Here is a 16,009-nt window from a genome sequence, read left to right on the forward strand (position 1 = left end):
GACGAAAACGACGGAACAAAAACAAAAAACTAAAAAATTATTTGTTCCCTTCGCCATTCCATTCATGTAGGGCTCTAAGACGAAAAGCAAACAAAGTTAAATTTACCTACATTGAACGTGCGCCGAATTGAGTAAACATTAACCGTCCAGAGCTATTTGAACAGGAGTAATGTGTGTTAGTGCACTGTGCCACACATCACTGCAATCATCCTGCCAATTCGATTTTAAACTACTCATCCAGTTAATATTTAGATATGCCTACATATAATTAACTTACTTGTACGAGTATGTTGCATAACCTCACTTTGTTTTCAAGTTACTTTGAATTCACTGGATGCTTTTTATGCGACTTTTGTTCGGCAACAATCGGCCAAGTACGACTCACGACTAAAGACTAAGAACAATTTCGCTTGTCCTGCTGTCACATCTGGGGGCTGTCGACTGATTTATGTCGCTCCTTATTCAACGGTGCTTCAACTGCCGAGTTAGCCGTCTAACTCAACCGTAGCCGCCGCCACAATACGCACGAGCTACTTTATGTTCATTTAAAGTTTGTTTTATGAACTACCCTGGGCGTCATATTTATTTATATGCCTCAACCGGCAAAACCGACAAAAGTTGCGTGTCAACTTGCTGTGAACACAAAGTATACATTTGTTTATTATACACAGTGAAAAATTGTAATCTGTCATAAATTTACTCAATTTAATTAAACTGTTTGCAGTTTGCAGTGATGATAACTATCAACAAATCAAGATCTAGTTATGACGGAACCATTCTTGCGGAATGAACCTCAAATTAAACTCCTGTCCTTATTTTCAATGGCCGACGTAACAAGATAGCGACTTGAAGCGCTCGAACTCGACGCTCAACTCAATTCTGCTGCGTGATTATGCGCTGAAGCTTCGTGAGTTTTGTAAGACGAACGCGATTGGAATTCATGTTACGCGTAGTTATTAACTGAATGGCGAAGTGGATGAACTATTTCTAAAGTTACATGGTTACCTACTTATTATAGTTATTATCTTGGTTTGCAATTAGTTCAAGTTGGAACAACTTTTGTGCTGACTTTGTATATAGTTCTTAATTTATACGAACACAACTTACTGAAAAGTTATTTAGGTTTTGGATTATCCTCTCGTTTTAATTAAACTAGGGTCTCATTAATTGAAGATTGTTTGTGTACATTATTCTTCACTCAATATTTTAAAGGATGACAAAGTTTTCGGATACATTTTGTATGGAATAATATAAAATAAAATGGCAAATGAAATAAAGTCAAAATAAAAACAAAAATAGCAGTTGATATTGCTTTTATCAGGCAAGCGTATCGGAGATGTTGATGCTGTTAGATTAGAAGGGAAAGCGGCTATGTTTCCCTTGGGCAAATAAATTCAACAAGTTACTTCTATTTTACTACTCCATGAAAATATTTGTATGTGTGAGGCGTTTAGAATAGAGGGTGCGGGAGTGGTTAAAACTAAGCTGTCGCCACAAGTGGTAAATTACTACAACATTTGTCTTCTATTTTTTCAGAAATAAAATAAATTCTAAAAAATATTCTGATTGTACCCAGTAATGTATTTTTTCTATTGGAAGACATAGTCGTATATTGAATTAAATCCTTTTTAGTTAATTGGGGCCGTTGAAAAGGGCCCACGCTTTTCATTGCTAAGTCAATGATTTTTTTCTCTTTGATAGTGCTTTTCACAACCCAGACGCGAAGGTTATCTGTAGTAGAGGCTACTAGACGCGTTCTCGAACTCTGGCAACATCAAAGTGCACACTGGGGGCACTATGACCATACGCAAAAACGCGAATACTGGGAAAACTAAAAAGCGTCTGAAAGTAAAGAATATTCGCTTTTCTCTCTGTTTCCTATTCTTCTGTTGCTATGTAATAAAAATTGACTTCAAACATAACGGATAAAATGGACTTTTTATAGTTTTTATTCTTTCGAGATTCTTCTATTCTTTGGAGACTTAAAATATTAAATAGCAAATGAAGCTAAATCAAAGTAGAATCAATGATTTTCTATGTGTCAGTATGTCCGAACCAGTTTGTTGTTTGAATGGTCATGAAATCGAAGTTAGCTACGAACGTAAAGTTAATTTCAGATCGTGACCTGCATCAAGATTAAATTATAGAAGTTAGATAGGGGTTTACCAATACTTTAGAATTGTATGTGTGTATTCTTATCCAAGGACCAGAGATTGAGCGAAACTTCTATTGGAAGCTTTAGTATTCGTAAGATTGCAAGCGAACGCGATACCAATTTAATGGTCCAATTTATCTCACTTGTGCAATTCCGACTAAGTGCACTAATGACTATTTGGATAATTATCAAGAGAGAAACATTAATGATACCACTAAAGATGTAATTTATTATTTTCTTCACACACGCGCACGCGATAATGTAGTATTTCATTATTATTTTCATGCTGCAAACAATTTTTCTTCACTTGCAACCATTTTTATTATGGTATTACTTTGTTCCGATATAGACAATCGCAAAAGCAGCGGGATAGTATTTCATTAAATTAAATTATCGAAGATGCAACATCCCCATCCACTTTGTGCGAACATTGTGCTCACTCTCAGGGGAAACAGGAACGGACGATACAGGCCGCAGGAGCGGACGGAAAGAATAACGTGCTGATGGCGCTGACGAATTGAAGACGGCTAAGCATTTACACTGGTGAGCATCGTCCACGGATTCCGATCACGTTTAATGATTGAACGTACTTTGCACGAAGGCGGCCGGGCAGCCGGGTGTGTTTTGTATTCCGGCCAGCAGTGCGATTTCTACTTTTCGTGAAGCTTCATTCCGGAGGGCGCACACACATTTTATCTATCGATCCAAGCCCTGTGTATGACGCGATGCCCGGCCTGGGTCGGACCTATATGAAACCTATGGTAAGCGTAGTAAAATGGAAAAAAGTGAGCAAAAAGGACTAGGCAAACATGTTATACATTTTTGTATTCATTTTGTTACATGTTTGAAATTCAAGTTATGCAACTTCTACAACAGCTAGAAATATTCGTAGAAAATTACAGTTTTCTATTACTGAACACTCTGAACCGGACAATTGATACTACTGTTTTTGTTTATCACATCGTTACTTTATTAAGTTTATATAAATCTTTTCTCTCATGTTTTCCTTACAAATAGTTAATAATTATATACAACTTTGATAAATGAACTGTATAAACTAACTATATTACAACTATGAACTTAAATTAAGTTTAAAGTATTAGGAATATATCTTTATACTTTAGCGAAATGCAAAAAGTATTATGGCATTTGCGAAATATAGGAATCATCCTCTTGTTCTAATCCAAAGCCGGATGCTGTACTTTCTGATATTAGCATTCCCATTTGTTTATCTTTGATTGATATACGACGTGGTTTAATTTGTGGCTTCAATCCATTTTTGAAATTCTAAAAAATTCACAATAATGAAAATAAATTCCTTTGACGCTCGTTTGGCACATTGAAGCATTTACCTTAATTATACTGCTCGGTCCTGCTAAGCAATAATAAATAGCGTAAATGGGAACCCACGCCATTGAAGTTAAACTCAAACAGAAACCAATTATGTTGGCCCACTTTGGGTACGTGTACCCGCCACCGTACACAAGCGGTTGAATTGGACGCATTGAAATATAAATATTGCCTGTATTCGGGAATAATTATTGTTAATTAAGATATAAAGATTATCAATTGAGGTGTTTCTATTACCAACATCACGCACGGTGCACAGTACTTCCAGCAGAGTGTCCAGAATTTATTGGGCCTGCTTCCGATCATCTGCTCAATGCAATCTGCCAATTGCTCCACACCAAATATCCACGAGATTGCTACTGTTTGGAAGAAGCACACCCAGAGCAATGACATTCCGCTGGCTGAGTAATAATCCATTAATTGGAAGATGTACATGCCACCCTGTAACACGTGCATGGTTCTCGTTCAATGCAAACCGCAATGCTGTGAAGTGTTAAACATCGACTCAACGCAACCCGGAGAATTCGCCAGTTGCGAATTCCGATCTGGTTCAGTTTAGTGTCGGCCTAGTATATACTTACATGAGTTACCATAGGAACGCCGAGCAGGAACATAACGACGCAAATGACGACGGTAAACTTGTCGCGGTGCGGTCTCAAAGTCTCCGACCAATTATCCACGACGCCGGTTATGAAAGACTCGACCAAACAGAATTCACTGTCGATCCCGAGCATCTGGAACGATTTACCAACTGCTACAACTTCAGCTAGACAAATAGTCGACATGTCGACACTTATGGTTTGCGTTCAGGATGCGGGTTTTGGTTTAATTAAAACCGTTTTCCGGCAACGCACAAAAGGACTGCTTACGATCAGCATGAGGAAGAATATTCCGGCCCATAGGGCAGCGCCGGGGAGCTTGAGGACCACCTCGGGATACGTGAGAAACACCAAACCAGGCCCGCTCTTCACTACATCCCCTACATTGGCTCCATATTCCTCAGCAATGTGTCCCAGGATAGAAAACGTCACGCAACCCGCCAGCAGCGAGGTGAGCGTGTTAATGACGCACGTTATTAACGCGTCTCTGAAAGTTAATCAATTTCAATCATCAGGATAGGCAAGAATCAATATTTTGTATAATCTGCTTACTTGTAGCAGTTGTGGTGAAACTTGTTGAACGACCCAAGTGCAGGTAACGCTCCGCAACCAATGCTGTACGCAAAGAAGATTTGCGTCGCGCCATCCATCCAGGGTATTGGACTAAGAAGTTCCTCCCAACGCGGTGTTATGTAATACATTAATCCAGCCGACGCTCCCTGCAGTGTCACGGCGCGTCCTAAGAGGATTAACAAGACAACATACGGAAATATCGCTGTGAACCAAATTATCTGCGAAATTAAAACATGTGTTACCATTTCGGTAATAATTTTGCAGTTATTGCACAGTTAGCAGCGCCACTAATACCTTTCCACTCTGATGCAGACCTTTGCGAATGATAGAGTAAATTAATATCCAACCGACAATTAAACAAACAAAGAGAGACCACTGCATCCCTCCAATATCTTCTATTCCAGATGATATTCCAAGCACAGCATGACTAAAACCCAAATATTATTATACTCCAACTGTCACAATGTTAATGGTGAAATTTACTCGAAATATTCCTCAACTGGCGATGCGACTCTCTTGCTTATTGTTGCATTGATTTGATGCTGAGTGGCGTTTTCTATGCACGCTGGCGTATTCCAGAAGTTATCTGCAAATTCAAACTCATGAGTCGACTAATTTTCAATTTATAAGCACTATTACACTTTAAAGTTTCAACTCGCCGTCGGAAAAGTTTAATTTCTGCAGAGTACTACAGTTTGCAAATGCGGAAACTTGGAGCAAAGTTAAACTCATTTCCCAGCAAAGACTGAAGGTTTACTAATGTAATAACAACAACTCTAGTGCAAATCTGTAAATAATTAGCTTACTACAATGCGCCCATGGCAGATGTGGTAGTATACTGAATGTGCTGATTAGGTAAAACAAGGTCCAAGCGATGATAATACAATAGTAGACGTCCAACAAGAAGACAATGGTCATCGTTGCGTAGCCAACTCCTTTGAAGATAGGACACAGCTGACCCACAAACGTCATTCCGCCCGAACCCAAATACTGCCCAATTGCCACTTCTTGATAAAACATTGGAATGCCACAGAAAATCATCGCAATTGTATACGTGACCAAAAAAGCTCCTGTAAAAAAATGATTACGAAGTCAACTTTTATTGGGTAGACTAGTATTGGGTATTTTTAAACTAAAATGCAATAAAAACGTTTTTGTATCATAAATTATCCCGACCTAGACAATACGAGTGCATAAGGTCGGAAAGTTTAAAATAGAATTATGAACGCACACTGCCAAGGATACTTTGCACGTGTCACATAAATTATTGAGCGTTTTTTATGCGTGCCATTCACGTAAAGTTGACTAATTTGAGTATGGCATTACCTCCGCCGTTCTTGTAGCAGAGATACGGAAATCGCCAGACATTGCCCAGGCCAACGGAAAGGCTAATGCAGGAAAATAGGAAATCCAATTTGTTGTTCCACCCGCCCCGCTCCAGCTTCACTTTGTCGTTGTCCGGTCCAGAACTGCTGCCATCCTCGCTCACGCTTACGTAACTCAACCGTTTCTCTTTGCGTATCTCCTGTTGCTTGTGCACGAACGTGGGTTGCTCCTGTTGCTTCAACCCGTCGCCGGCATCACCAGGCGAACCCGCGCTCTCATTCCAAAAGTACATCTTGTTGGACATCTTATCTATAATGCAAGAAAGTGAGTGTTACCTTTGACTTCACCCTAAAATCTAGGGCCTCAATCGGTGGAATAAATGTTTACCATATTTTACACCCGCCATTCACACTCGCGGAAAACAAAAGTGCGTTGCTTTCGAATGAGTTGAAAGTGAACACTGTCTATATGATGTGATAATTTTATTTTCATAGCAGTGTTTGCAACGCGTGCCTTTGATTTTGGCGGTCAAGTTTGCCCTGCTGATTTTGGTATTTTTAGTACGCCGCGGTAGTTTTTGGCACAAGTATTTTTTTGATTGTGAAGCTCTATACAAGCATATCTAAATAATTCAATAGGGTAATAAATGCTGCACTTACGATAAATTGGTTGTATAGTATTTTAACAACGAGCGAAATGCATTAAATAATAATGGCATTGATCGCGCTGTTGATGCGAAATGCGACTGGCGGGCGACTGCAATCGAGGGTGAAACACAGTCTCCAAATATACGATCGACAAATTCAAATCGATAGGCGGCAATTCATTCGGTAATTATACTAATTCAAATCAATCAGAGTATTGAATATATGGACGCGTACACACTCGTACGATTGCTAATAAACAAATAATTGCATATGCCAAATAATTTGTATTGTCTCTCATGTTTAGTCTGCTGATTTTAGTCCAATAATATACCGAGTGTCGATTATATCACCATTATATCACATTATTTTCTATTATTAACTAAATAACTAAACTTATCAATTTAAAAATATTTAGAAAAAATTTATGAATAAAAAAATAAAAATGTTCAAAGTTAATTGTTTAAATATAATTTTATAGAAATAGTATGATACAATCAAACGCCAAAAATAAAACTGAACAAAAATGCAAATTGGTTATTTTGGGCTTTGCCTGAATTTTATTCACTTCATTAATTCATATCGACACCGATATTGTTTGTTGCATCAGATATATTTTCTGATTGAATGATTCTGCTTTGTAGCTTACCCAATATACTTGATAAAAACTTCATCTTGAAAATATTGTTTTATCCTTGTCCTTGACACTGTGTTAACTATTAACTATTTCAGTCATTTATATTAAATTATAGTGTATTCAAAGAATTTCGTATATGATTCATAACAGAACGAATGAAAATGAAATTTTTGCTCGTGCTGAGAACTTTTATACGACTAGCTCACTTGCGATTTTGTTGGATACTTTTATAGAGATGTAAACGATGATTTCAGCATGTTTATAAGAGAAAGAGCGAAAATAGAAGTTAGACTCAAAAGTATGTAAAAGTTAAAGTAATTTTCCGATAAAACCGGTGCCAGCGGAATCCTGCACACTATTTTTGGTTTAGTTCATTTACAACGTGTGCAAGATTTTTATTGCACGTGGCCCAATACACACATATTACAAATCGATATTGTTAATTGCTATTAAAAGCCAATGAATATTTTTGTGATACCGACGCAATAAAGATGCATATTAATAATGTACGAACCATGATTACATTGTTTTGTACGTTTCTTCACTTAATGACTTGTTTGTATACAATTAAAGGAGAATTAAAGTCGAATGTCCACAGTTAAAAATATTGGTGTTATTAGCTGTTGGTTCGGTTCGGTTCGGTGCGCTTTGGTTTGGTTAAAATTAGAATCGATTATTGACGATACATTGCTGCTACACAAGCTGTCCACACGGATGCGAAACGAGCAACGAGTAATACGCAGCGCAGCACGCGAATGTTTTAACCGCTTTCCGATTCATACACATGCATACATTCAATATATATGCGTTAATATGCAACGTACATGTAGACATGGCATATGGATGGATCAGTGGTGTTGTAATACCGAGCGCACACGTTGTTTACCCGTTGATTTGTGCCACGTGCTCGCAGGACGCCCACTTGCACACTGTACACGCGACGTAGTTTGCAAGGAACTGAAAATGCCGAAGCGTGCTTGTTAATGATATTTTGTGATGATGTTGACTAATTGGTCCTTTTTTTCTGTATTCAAGGAAATGTCCAAAAATAATTGGATTTTTTTTTGATTTATTACTTACAAATATTTATTGCATAGAAACCTATCAATCCTAATATCACAGAATAGCTTCTTTTATCAATTTTCATATCTATATACAAAAACGTAACCACTAGTAAACAAATTAAAACAAGGCAGCCTTTAAATTAGTTGAACGTAAAAATATCACCAAGGCCTCCACATGTTATCGTCCTGCTGGGTGACAGGCGATGCATGATTGCCGGGCAGGACGAACGCCAATTCCCCGTTGCCCAAGCGTGTTGGCACGAGTGTAACACCAACTTGTAGACCATCATAAGTAGCGTCAGCGGCGTGCCGCCTCCCTGCCGACTTGGTCTCGTGCTCGCCCAGCATCTTTTCCCGACCTCCATCAATACGCGTCTTTAGATTCTGGATGTAATTCACGGTCATTTCGAGAATATCCGCTTTTTCTAACTTAGCAGTGCGTTGATTTCTACGTTTTCGACTTGCGGCAGATTCTCCAACATTCGCTTTTGAATCAAGCAGAATTTGTTTGAGCATTTCGAGACTGTCGTTAATCCTGGCACGGCGTTTCTTCTCCATCAACGGTTTGCGAATCTGAAAGTAATAACTCTATTAATAATGCACGCCTGAGAATTCCTAAGTGAAAATAAGGCTTGGAAAGTTTGAAAAATGGCGAGAAAATTACACCGGAGAGCTTTTCATGAAGAGTGAAAACGAAAAGTTTTAATTGATGCTACATGACTAAAAGCTCCATCTTCAGTTTCGAATGTGTTGCAACTTACTTTACGTGTTTCGGACATGGGGGTTTTACATTCAGTCTTCATGTTGTTGTATACCAAAGTTTTCACTGTTTGGAACTTGTTTGCTGCACTACACTTGTTTGCACTGTCGATGGTTCTTGAGTGAGTTTCTTGCAGATTCTGAATGGTCCAAGCTTCGGGTGCTTGAAGATAAACGATTTCCCCCACCAGACGGGAAATGTGCTCATTCATCGGGCAGTCATTGATGAACCGGCAAGAAGATCATACAATGACGAGACGACAATAGGTGTCTAACTCCTCGAAGTACCTGTACAACCAAAACATCCCCACCAACGTTGCTTAAGACGCAAGACTATGTAAGTACAAAGTATTTGTATATTTGTAAAACATAAAATCGGTTTCCTGAAATCATATATCAGAAAATTGTTGATGGAGTAATAGAAAGTGCTTTAAATTTAAACTAGGTCATGAAATTGAAATGAAAATCGATCACAATAAAAAGGGTACATAAAATATAGGGCATGATCGTATAATTGTAAAAATATAATAGATATTCGTTAGACTTCCGTACAAGTCTTCCATAACGCTTGACGTTATCCCGTTTATTATTCACTGCCGTCGTCATCCTTCTTCATTTCTTGGGCCATATCTTCTCGTCTTCTTTAGACCGCTCTAGATGAGATGCTAGGTGCGAAATAAAAAAAGGGACAAAGATCTCCAACATCCCAACGAACTTAGCACTGTCGTCTAGCCTGGTCTAATGGGACACAATGCAGCGGCGCATACGTGACACGGTAATGTTTACAAAAAGGCTAAAAAACGAGGCCATTCGCCGTTCCGACGCGAAGCTAGCATAATGTAACAGGAAGGAGGCGGAGATTCTTCGGAAGGAGCGAAGAAAGTGAGCTTTATCTCGCCGACGACCGTGTAAGCCGACACTGGCGAAACAAGTGAATGTGAGAATCCTGTGCTAACTGTCGCCACAGCCACTGACGTTAGCAGCTTATGCTGGGCTTATTATGCAAATTATCCAAGATGAGGGTGCGACGCTTTATTCTTTTAATTACAACGTGAGATGACTTATTAGTCTGTTGGAGATGTTAAGTTATTATGAGTTCTTAAGAGGAGTTTTTCAAATAATTAAATAAATTAAAATTGTAGAATTTATCAAAAAAATGTATAATTTTTTTTTTAAATTGCGTAATTACTTGCAAGGTTAAATGACAAACCGTTGCGTTCCAAATATTTTTCACAGAGCAAAATGGCACATGTAATCCCATCTAATCTTGTGATTGAATAGACAGAAAAAGGTAAAGAATTGAACCGTAGTTCACAAAATACAGAAAAATAAATCCCTTCCCAGTTTTGCACAATACATAATCACCACACGAACGTAAACACAAAAGTACAACAAAACTTACCGCATTATTTTCGAACAAATTATTTGAGTTTAAAAGTTCTACTTTGCAAACTTCTGTTCTGCGACTCTAAACTACAAACAGAATAAGTGCACCGTAAACACTATTCTTATTTCAGAAAAGTGCATCGTTTTAAAATTAAAATAAATGTATAGCGTAAAGAGTACCCAACACGAACTCTGAGGTAATGTTGCGTTGAGAATTGCCTGCTTCAGGTTAGAGGTGGAAAAAAGCGCCACGCTTTAACCGTCCGCGTGCACGCTTCATCGTGCCGAACGCAATACTTTTTTGGCGCTACCGCCGAAGAGAAGAATGGAGCTTTTTACGAATAATCATCTCCTTCCGTTACAGTTGCGCGCGCGCGCCCGCTGAGGATGTTGTTCATTTTTATTCAATATTATCATACACGTGACAGCCTTCAGATTCAATTATTTATTTATACACGAGGCACGCCGCGGCGTGCACTTAAAGTTAGACCTAAACGAAACTGGTTTGGGTAATTTGAGCGAATTCAATCCCACCGCGGATGGACAGAAAAACACAGAAGCCAAGCACAACAAATGAGTTTTAAGGACGCCACAAAAAGAGGTGCTCTTTGCTGGTATATTACACTTTATGACGTTTCATGACTTCATGCTTGAATGCTTTTTGGTGTACTCGCGTCGCTATCGCGTTGTTTGTTCAAGAGACTTGATGGAATCATGCTTCGATGATCGATACTTTTTTGTGTCTAGGGTATTAAAGTATTAATATCAAATACGGCGTACTCGTAGATGAAAATGAATGAACGTAGTAAGTTAATAATTGCCGCGTTTCCGCAAATTATGTTGTCATGTTTCACGCTTCATAATGCGTCGTCTTGAATTTGATACTTTATTTTGGCATACCGGTCAGATAACAAGTGGACAGGAAGTAACCTTAGAAATTTGTGAATAGTAACTTGATATTCACACTCAAGTGTTTTATACAACAAAATATCTTACAATTGAAGTTAGATTGCTAAAAAATAATCAATATGAAATAAATATGACATAAAATGCACTTTTAGCTTTGGTCTAACCACCACCCGGCAGTAACTACAAAGTTATTTGTCATTCGAGTGCCCTTTCAAATCCCAAGTCATAAAATGGTGTGATTTATTTATTTGTAACTTGCGGGCGGTCTACGCATACATGCGGTGCTGCAGTCCACTACGACTTCTCGCTGAATTACACGCTGGCACGCTTTTCAAATGCGTCGACTTCAATGAACTCCAAAATGACCAAAATCCGAGTTTCAGCTACATGCACACACAAGGGCACATGCAAGAAAATGTACAATTGTGACGCTTTCAAAGCAAGTTCTTGGAATCTTAACGCTTCAAGAGGTGCCAATATGTCTACTATGTATGTAGGTATCACTACCATCGGGATTTTCTCTAACTGCATTTTTATAAATAACGAGCAAGTCGGTTTCACACGGGTGAAATTTTCTTATGACGAAAATCAGAATTTTATTTTTATAATAAAAATACCGTTGATAAATTAATTAAAATTGCACAAGTTGAAAGTAAACACAAAGTCACTACTAAGCAATATTTTGTGTACGTGACTTCCACGACCACTGTTATCAGGTGCACACACACTGTTCGCAATGTTGTAAACAAAGATCTCACACCTCATGGCCTCGAAAAATTTAATATAAAAATGTGCATTTTAACGCCATCTTCGCGCAAACTTAATAGTTAAATTTAAGTATTGTGAACGCAGAACGTGAATTCACAAGGACACAGTTATCGTCCATAACTCAATGCGCACTCACTACTACTAAGACATTTTCTCTCAAATTCAAACTTTAAATTAGAATATGCATTCTAACTCCACTATAGCTTACAATATAGTTATGTTTACATGATTTATTTTTTTGCAAAATATATATGAAGAATAGAAAATGTAAAAGTAAAATAATAAACAAATCTAAACGTAAAAAAACTCCCATGCACTTGTTTCTTTTATATTGAAGTATAATTCTCCCCTAACTGTTTGGAAACTCATCCAAGTGCATTAAAACTTCGAAAAACTCAATGAACAATTGATCGAAGATATTCTCGACTTATATCGACGATGGGCAAGTACCTTCATACCCAGTTTGTAGATAGAGTATGAATGATTTCCAAAATAGTCAATAATAGACCACTTCCTGCCTTTTTACGTGCGTACAATTCTGTACGAACAAACAATCAGAGGGGAGCCGACGCGAGGTTAACTTTACCTTTTGAAGAAACGCTTCATCGGTGGGTCCTAGAGAACAGCGTACTCGACAGAAGAGTGCATTTATTTACTTTACCTACCTGGCGAGTACTTACGTTCTGCATAGTACGCGTGCGTAGCAAATTTACTACGCTCTCTTCGGTTAAAAGCAAGTGCACAATGAATAAACCAAAAGTTCTTTGGTTGTACTTTTTCCGCTACCACTGCAATAGAACTAAAGTACTCCCACTTTAGAAACGTTAAAATATCACAATAATTTATGGAAATTTGAATGTACTTCATAGCGTTCATGCGTCTTTGCACACTTTCATAAAGAGAAGTTCATTGACTAGTATAACTATGAATTCTATAGCAAAAGGGGTATGAATGAAGTTCAGAATAAGTGAAAAACGAAAAATCAAGTTTGTCAATGAAACAAAATTTACCACACACAAACGCGTATAATATCGTTTGACAGTTTTTTTGCGTTCTGTTTAAATTTAGATTTACTCTTTTACAATTTGCGCGTTATATATTTATAGTTTATATTAAGTGGTTGTGTTATATCTGGTGGTTTGAGGTGAGAATGCACGATGCGTGTTCACTGGAAGAGATTGTGTTGTCTTGGCATTTTGTTTTGGGTCTGTATGAGTGGATACGACTATTATAACGGAAGTATATTGGTTCCCGGAGAGTTCGCTAAAAGCGGTGAGTCTGAAGTGACAAAAATACCTCGTGAAACGCTAAAAATAAATTGTATCCATTTGCAGATCTAAATAAAGTAGCAGAAGGGCAAAAAGAAGCTCAATTTTTGCACTCGTTCCAAACTGGAGAAAACCTTGAAACTGAGTGGTCCTTCTGGACATACGCGTTAACATTTTTAACTACCAATATAATTCTTGTATTGGCGGTACTCTCAAGAAAGTACTATCCGAAGTAGGTCATCAATAAATGCCTAATCTGTTACTCTTGGTAGTAAACTTTAAAATTTATTTCAGACGCTTGCAAACTACAAATGAAATAATTGCAACAAATATGGCCATTCGAGCCGCGCTTATGGATAACATAGATGATAACACTGAAAACATTGTAATCATACATGAAAATAAATATGACGCGTGTCCAATGCATAAATATAAAGCTAAAGATGAAAATATGGAACTGATGAGTGCTACTAAAGAAGTTGTTAGTCTAAATAAGAAACTGGAGGGTTTAAATGAAGAAAAACGCAATTTGACTCGATTCCTTGCACAATCCGAAAAGGACAATCGAATAATCAAGCAGAAAATGATGGAGGTGTTGCGCGACAAGAACGTACTACTGAAAAGGCTCGAGGCAGCCACGAGGGAAATTAGAAGCAACACGGTTGCGCGTCAAGCTACCCTTGGTAAGCTGGAGGAGTCCATTCAATGTTCGAACCAGTTCAAACAGCAGATCCAACAGATGTCCGCCGAAAAGTCCGAGCTTTTACGCAGACTTCGACAATCGGAGGCACAGTTGAAAACACTGCGACGACAGACCGATAACAAAAGTGTAAATAGCAAGAGTAGCTACAATGGAATTAAGCTTACATCACACGTAAAGACTTTGTTTTATTGTTTGAAATATAAAATAGACATACAATTTTTAGCCGAAACCAGTAGACTCAACTAAAGACATCGAACAGATTGAAATGAAGCTGCACGATTTGGAAGCGAGTCTGGAAAAAATGAAATGCAAAAGTTCTGAAAAGAATGAAGACTTCGAATCTGAAGATAATGTAAGCTCAATATAAAATATTGATCGATATTCTAAATTTCAATATCGTTCCAGGATGACACAAGTGACAGTGAGCCGAAGATCCTGCGTCAGGTTAGTAGCAGTGACATGAACTTCCTCTCGGAGGTTGAGCCAAGCTACACAAATCTCCTCGGAAAGTTCGATTGCGAGCCAGGCGCCGGCGGCCAACAACACCACCAGATAGTTGAATCAGTTTAGTAGACTTTCCAGTACAAGCGCTCGTTGCATGCGTAAACTGTTAATGTAGACGTGCAGACCTGATTTCAGATTGCGTCTGCGGTCGTCCCTTACTACGACAAGCAGCATAAATTTGCAGTGACGAATACGTTCGGCAGCGCCCTGTTTAATATACTCAGGCTCATCCAGAAGCAACACTCTGAGTGCATTAACGTGCTGGTACGACCGCGAGATCCTGTCAGCGTTAACTATACCGTAGTTTGCAATTATAAGTGTCCATGTGCGGAACGGTTCGCTACGAACTACTTCGGGGCATGCGTGTTGAAGAGGACGAACTGCGAGGAGGAACATGAGCAGTCTGGATGTCAAGCTATGGTAAAATACGCACTGCCAAGAAATATTTTATAACAATCAAATTGAGTATAAAATAAAATGAAATTTTCGTACGAATGATTGATGAAGAATTTTGTTTACGTCTTCAATTTTAAGTCGTTTTGGAATACAATTCGTTTGCTATTGTGTGTCGGCGGCTTTTGTGAAGTTTATAGGTGCAAATTGTGAAGATTGTGAAGAGCGCACCGGTCCTAGAATAATTGTGCTTCACACTCACGCTATTTCGGCTGAGAAATAAATAAGAATAGGGATGCGTGTGACTGGACTCGTTTCATGACCATTTAGAGTTCATTTCACGGCCATTAAGTCACAAATTTTGACGTTTTGTTGTTATTTTGTGAATGCCTTTGAGCATATTGGTCTATTATTATACCATATTGCTATTTTACATTAACTCCAAAGCACTCGGACGCCGTCCGCCTAACACATCAAAAATTGACTGTCCCAAGTTGCGAACAATGCGCGTGAAGTAGAAGGTGGTATAAGAGGGGTTGGAGATGTTTTTGTATAAGTTTACATCTGCAGAAAAAATCACTCCGAGAATTGACTAGATCGAAATGAATTCAATCATGTCTGAAAATATCTTATCGATTATGACCTGTCGTGTTTGTCATTAGAATTCGTTGGGTTCGAAAACTATTCTCTGGTATGAATATAAAGCTGTTGAAATTATCGATTCATTGGGTTGATAATAATAGTAGATTGGGATCGGCTTGTGTGAATTATATCATGCGTTAAAGAATTAGGTCGTTTTCGTACTTCAGTTCATTTGATCCACCTTACGATTAAAGAAAAGGGTACAAAAAAGAATAGGACGAGATTTCCAACAACGATTAGTTGTTAAAGGAAAAAGAAAAAGTTTTTATGTAGTTATAAAAAAGATAAGGAAGTACTTAATTACTATTAAAGGTAAATTTTTATTCATG

General features: G+C 38.1%; 3 protein-coding genes and 1 long non-coding RNA gene across 8 annotated transcripts; 2 read left to right on the plus strand and 2 right to left on the minus strand.

The window, feature by feature from the left end:
- The first annotated feature begins 403 nt into the window (after positions 1-403).
- LOC135803930 (uncharacterized) lies at positions 404-1,296 on the plus strand. Of its 2 annotated transcripts, none has more exons than XR_010550918.1 (2): positions 404-670; positions 725-1,296. It is a non-coding gene; the product is annotated as an uncharacterized lncRNA (long non-coding RNA). The 2 variants fall into 2 exon arrangements; XR_010550919.1 differs by having other exon boundaries at positions 404-646.
- A 1,805-nt stretch (positions 1,297-3,101) lies between these two features.
- Positions 3,102-7,469, minus strand: LOC135789525 (sodium- and chloride-dependent GABA transporter 2-like). Its single transcript, XM_065299385.1, is given in 12 exon segments — positions 3,102-3,442; positions 3,508-3,653; positions 3,656-3,677; positions 3,743-3,946; positions 4,087-4,239; positions 4,375-4,591; positions 4,657-4,895; positions 4,972-5,104; positions 5,161-5,263; positions 5,484-5,747; positions 6,004-6,312; positions 7,297-7,469. Coding segments are annotated over 12 exon segments (1,962 nt in total). The 5' UTR covers positions 7,322-7,469; the 3' UTR covers positions 3,102-3,295.
- A 1,038-nt stretch (positions 7,470-8,507) lies between these two features.
- Positions 8,508-9,277, minus strand: LOC135803674 (transcription factor HES-5-like). The gene is made up of 2 exons (XM_065317346.1): positions 9,110-9,277; positions 8,508-8,921 (listed from the first exon to the last, which is right to left on the minus strand). The coding sequence occupies exons 1-2, from the start codon at positions 9,149-9,151 to the stop codon at positions 8,508-8,510; spliced, it is 456 nt and encodes a 151-aa protein (XP_065173418.1). The 5' UTR covers positions 9,152-9,277.
- Positions 9,278-13,179: 3,902 nt separating this feature from the next.
- On the plus strand, positions 13,180-15,140 carry LOC135789635 (uncharacterized). Of its 4 annotated transcripts, none has more exons than XM_065299555.1 (6): positions 13,180-13,442; positions 13,505-13,670; positions 13,733-14,312; positions 14,365-14,493; positions 14,547-14,705; positions 14,781-15,140. In XM_065299555.1, the coding sequence occupies exons 1-6, from the start codon at positions 13,328-13,330 to the stop codon at positions 15,096-15,098; spliced, it is 1,467 nt and encodes a 488-aa protein (XP_065155627.1). In that variant the 5' UTR covers positions 13,180-13,327; the 3' UTR covers positions 15,099-15,140. The 4 variants fall into 4 exon arrangements, with proteins under 4 accessions (XP_065155627.1, XP_065155628.1, XP_065155630.1 ...); XM_065299556.1 differs by having other exon boundaries at positions 14,761-14,969; XM_065299558.1 differs by having other exon boundaries at positions 14,547-14,722; positions 14,781-14,921.
- The last annotated feature ends 869 nt before the right edge of the window (positions 15,141-16,009 follow it).

The sequence above is a fragment of the Atheta coriaria genome, unplaced genomic scaffold, assembly GCF_025399875.1.
Source record: "Atheta coriaria isolate IRGN ID8LTWV9N9 unplaced genomic scaffold, Caltech_Dcor_3.1 hic_scaffold_3_pilon, whole genome shotgun sequence".
In the NCBI taxonomy this organism is placed as follows: Eukaryota; Metazoa; Arthropoda; class Insecta; order Coleoptera; family Staphylinidae; genus Dalotia; species Dalotia coriaria.